Source organism: Cryptomeria japonica, chromosome 5, assembly GCF_030272615.1.
Source record: "Cryptomeria japonica chromosome 5, Sugi_1.0, whole genome shotgun sequence".
Classification (NCBI taxonomy): domain Eukaryota; kingdom Viridiplantae; phylum Streptophyta; class Pinopsida; order Cupressales; family Cupressaceae; genus Cryptomeria; species Cryptomeria japonica.
The window spans coordinates 212,934,302-212,937,894 of record NC_081409.1 but is presented as its reverse complement, the minus strand read 5'-3'; the positions used below and the strand labels follow the sequence as shown (position 1 = coordinate 212,937,894).

The 3,593-nt window shown below is 36.9% G+C and overlaps 1 protein-coding gene across 1 annotated transcript; it reads left to right on the top strand.

Moving 5' to 3' along the window:
• The first annotated feature begins 432 nt into the window (after nt 1–432).
• On the top strand, nt 433–3,250 carry LOC131030171 (uncharacterized). Its single transcript, XM_057960870.2, has 3 exons — nt 433–703; nt 1,823–2,844; nt 3,038–3,250. Exons 1-3 carry the CDS (start codon nt 433–435, stop codon nt 3,134–3,136), a joined length of 1,392 nt encoding a protein of 463 aa, XP_057816853.2. The 3' UTR covers nt 3,137–3,250.
• The last annotated feature ends 343 nt before the right edge of the window (nt 3,251–3,593 follow it).

Here is a 3,593-nt window from a genome sequence, read left to right as displayed (position 1 = left end):
AATTGTAAATGAAAAGAGTGGAAATCATGACCAAAGATGGTGCATCGTCTAATAAAAAAGTTTATTCTAATTTATAATAAATTGAATAACTTAAAAAAATCTAATTCTTAAAACTCTAATAAAAAAAGTAAAATAAATTTAATAAGTTAACTTTAATTACTTTAAAAAAATAAAACATACACAGCTGACGTATTATAAGATAAATACCGGTGAATCTGGCGCGCACGCATCACTCAGTGCTGAAAGTCGGTTCGCATGTGGAATCAAATGCTTGATTTCTTTAAAATATAATTCAAAGTTTAGTATCTCTGAACAGTAGGTTCGTGTATATTGAATCAAATTCTTGATCTTTTTTACTTTCATAGCGATATTTTCATGTATTCTATAGACCATATACGCAGCAATTATAGTGAACTAACGAGGGAGCGTGAAATGTTTGTGATGGTGTCTGCGCTGAGTGACGTCGTGGCTGGAACTACTGGAGTTAAGAGGGAGAGGGAGGAGAATGATGAGATTCAACCTCGTGTTCGTCCTACGGGTACTCCTCCTTTTTCTCTTCCTCCTGCTATGGACTTCAATCTTGATCCTCCATGGCCTCTGCAATTGTCATATCCTAGTGTTCAACACCATTATCATGGTGCTCATGTCCCCATGTCTGCACCTCCCACCGCCACCATGATGCCACCGCCTCTGGCGTTTTTAGGTCAGTGCCTTTATCTTTTTCTTCTGGAATGGATAATCTTTCTGGTTTTGATCTTGAATTGATTAACTGGTTTGATGGTTTAGAAATTTGAAAGGCTCAGTCTGATCCTCCATGGCCTCTACAATTCTCATATCCGAGTGTGCAAGACCATTATGGTGCTCAAATCCCCATGACTGCACCTCCCATCGCCACCATCGGTGCCTATCTCTCTTCTGAAATGGATAATCTTTCTGGTTTTAGTCTTAAATCGATTAAGAGGTCGGATGTTTTAGAAATTTAAATCGTGGAGCTTTCATTATCCGCTGAATCCATGTTTTCTGATTTAATTTTATGCATGAAACTCAAGCCTAAACTGTTCCCTCTAGAAACAAATTTGGAAAACAGATTCTGGTAAGTTAACTCGGCCACAGTGTCGTTAAAAATAGTCTTTCTCTTGTTAATCTTAATGGATGAATGAATGAATATTATAATTAGAGACAGCACATGGTAGAATGAAAAAGGTTCTAATAAGCTGCAGTGTAACAGTTTTTTTTTTTGTTGGAAAACCTTGATAACTTTAACCGTCTTCGAAAGATTGCTTTTGGAATGAATTGCAATTTTTTTAATCAGACGTTTCAGATTAAAAAATATACACAGTTGATTCTAAAATCAATTTTTTGAACGCTTTATAGAATTCTATATTCGGAAAAATGGTTAAGAATATGGATTGCGAAAAACTTACAGAGTTGATTAAAAAATAAATAAATACATGGTACAAGAATTAACAAAGCTAAAGCCAACTATCGAGTAATATTTTGTTTGGTAACTGTATAAAAATTGAATGTCCTTTTTAAAAATATACGAGATAGTGCAGGATTAATGGAATGAACTGGAAAGGTAATTACAGCTAAAGGGTATTTGTGTTCTGAAAGAACACGTTTCTCATGCCTTTCGTGATTCAAAACATAATTGATATAACCTTGCAGTCATTTCCCAGTAGGAATAATCAACAGAACGCTTCTATAGTTTTCTCTACATAGCCTTGGCTGCGGAGGAATTTTCCACAGTCTGGCTACGAAATTGTAGCTGCCTTAACAATCCTTTTCCCCGCGTTTAATATTGTTGTGGTTGTAAACGCAGAGATGGACAGCATATTGAAGCTACAAAGATTGTCTTCCCAGAACCGAAATGGGTCTCAGAAGACTCTGCATATTGATGTTGGAGAAGATGGTGTGAAGATCAAAAATGAGGAAAAACCCAAAACTGAGATCAATTTGGTAAATTTTAGCAGTGAAGATCCTGTGAAGAAAGATGAAGGCAAGAGCAGCGAGCAGCCCATATCTTTAAGATCCCGTCTCATGAAAATGTTCAAGAGGCCCACGAAAGGAGAGAACTACACTATCTCCCAGGCACTTGTGAGTGTGGACAGGATAATCTTATTTGTAGCAACTACTTGCGTGGTTGGAACTACCATCAACGCCATTGACAACGTGGGTCAGATTGGCAAAGCCCTGGGTTACACTACTGTGAATATCAGAACTTTTGTTTCTCTCATTAGCATCTGGAACTTTCTAGGCCGTGTGGCGGAAGCACTTTTCTCCGAGTTTCTGCTTCAAAAGTACAAATTTCCCAGGCTATTGATTTTCACAATAGTATTGCTTATCGCTTGTCTTCAGAATGTCTTTACAGCTTTTCCTCTGCCAGGATCACTGTATGTAGCCTCAGCCGGTTTAGGCCTGTCTTTTAGAACTCGGTGGCCCAAATCCTTAAGATCGTGTCTGGTCAATGGACTGCATATAAATAGCAATTGGAGGCAGAGAGAAAACAAGGGTAAGGGACAATACAAGGTCATGAAGCACCTTCCCTACTGTGGGTATATGGATCTGAAGAAGGCATCTTTTATGGCCAGAAAAGTAGCTGTGGGTCTATGGTTCGTGGTATTTATATGCTTTCTAATTATGTGCCCTTCTGAAGGGACTTTCATGCGTGGTGCATGTACAGAAACTCAATCTGCCCAAACAATTTCAGACAGTAATTTCAATAAATATGTTCCAGTTGTTCATTCGGGTCATTCTGCTTCAGAAAAGGTTCTTCATTCTGCTGTTACTGTCTTTAACGTAGAAAAATATGGAGCACGAGGCGATGAAAAGCATTCTACTGAGGTTGTTCTTCATTTCTTTTTTTTTTCGATACTGTTAATTACTTCACAATAGCGTGAGAACCTTCTATGGTTTCCTGCTTTATTATGAGTTAGATCTTTATTTTAAACTAACATTCATTTAAATATGCCTTTTATCTCATAAAATAAACATTTCTCCCTAACACTTCTGATGTTTTTTCCTGTTTTTTATGCAGAGAACTGCAGCTACGATGGATAGGGTGCTCAAGGTTCGCAAACTTTCCGAACCAAGTAAACCTAAGCTTGATCCAGGACAGGGTGCACAGCATAATTAAAGAATACATTTTATGACTATATCATATGGTGTATTCAGATAGGTTATTGAAGTTCAATTAGAAATAGTTATAATGGGTGCCTTTAATTATGGTGAGGCAATGTTTATTTCCTTCACCTATCTTAGCTACGATGGAGAGAGTGTTGAAGGGTGGCAAACTTTTCAAACCTAGTAAATCTAAGTCTGATCCAACATATGGTGCACACCATAAATAAACAATGTATATTATCACTATATCATATGTTGCATTTAAATAGGCTATTGAAGTTTAGTACGGAATTATTCTAGTAACCTTGTAATGTTTATTTCCTTCAATTACTTTCTATCGTTGACATGTAAATGTCAGTTTGTTATCACTTTCATCTTTGGAGGGTGAACTGCACCTTTGAACGGTAACTTCTACAATGATAATAAGATTGATCTCGTTGACTAAAAAATACTTTGCCCATGCATATAAA

Bases quoted from the DNA above. Each gene is read 5' to 3' on its own strand.
- LOC131030171 (XM_057960870.2), top strand. From the start codon at position 433: ATGTTTGTGATGGTGTCTGCGCTGAGTGACGTCGTGGCTGGAACTACT. The intron at 704-1,822 runs GTCAGTGCCTTT...TTGTAAACGCAG, and splicing joins ACCGCCTCTGGCGTTTTTAG to AGATGGACAGCATATTGAAG. The intron at 2,845-3,037 runs GTTGTTCTTCAT...TTTTTTATGCAG, and splicing joins ATGAAAAGCATTCTACTGAG to AGAACTGCAGCTACGATGGA.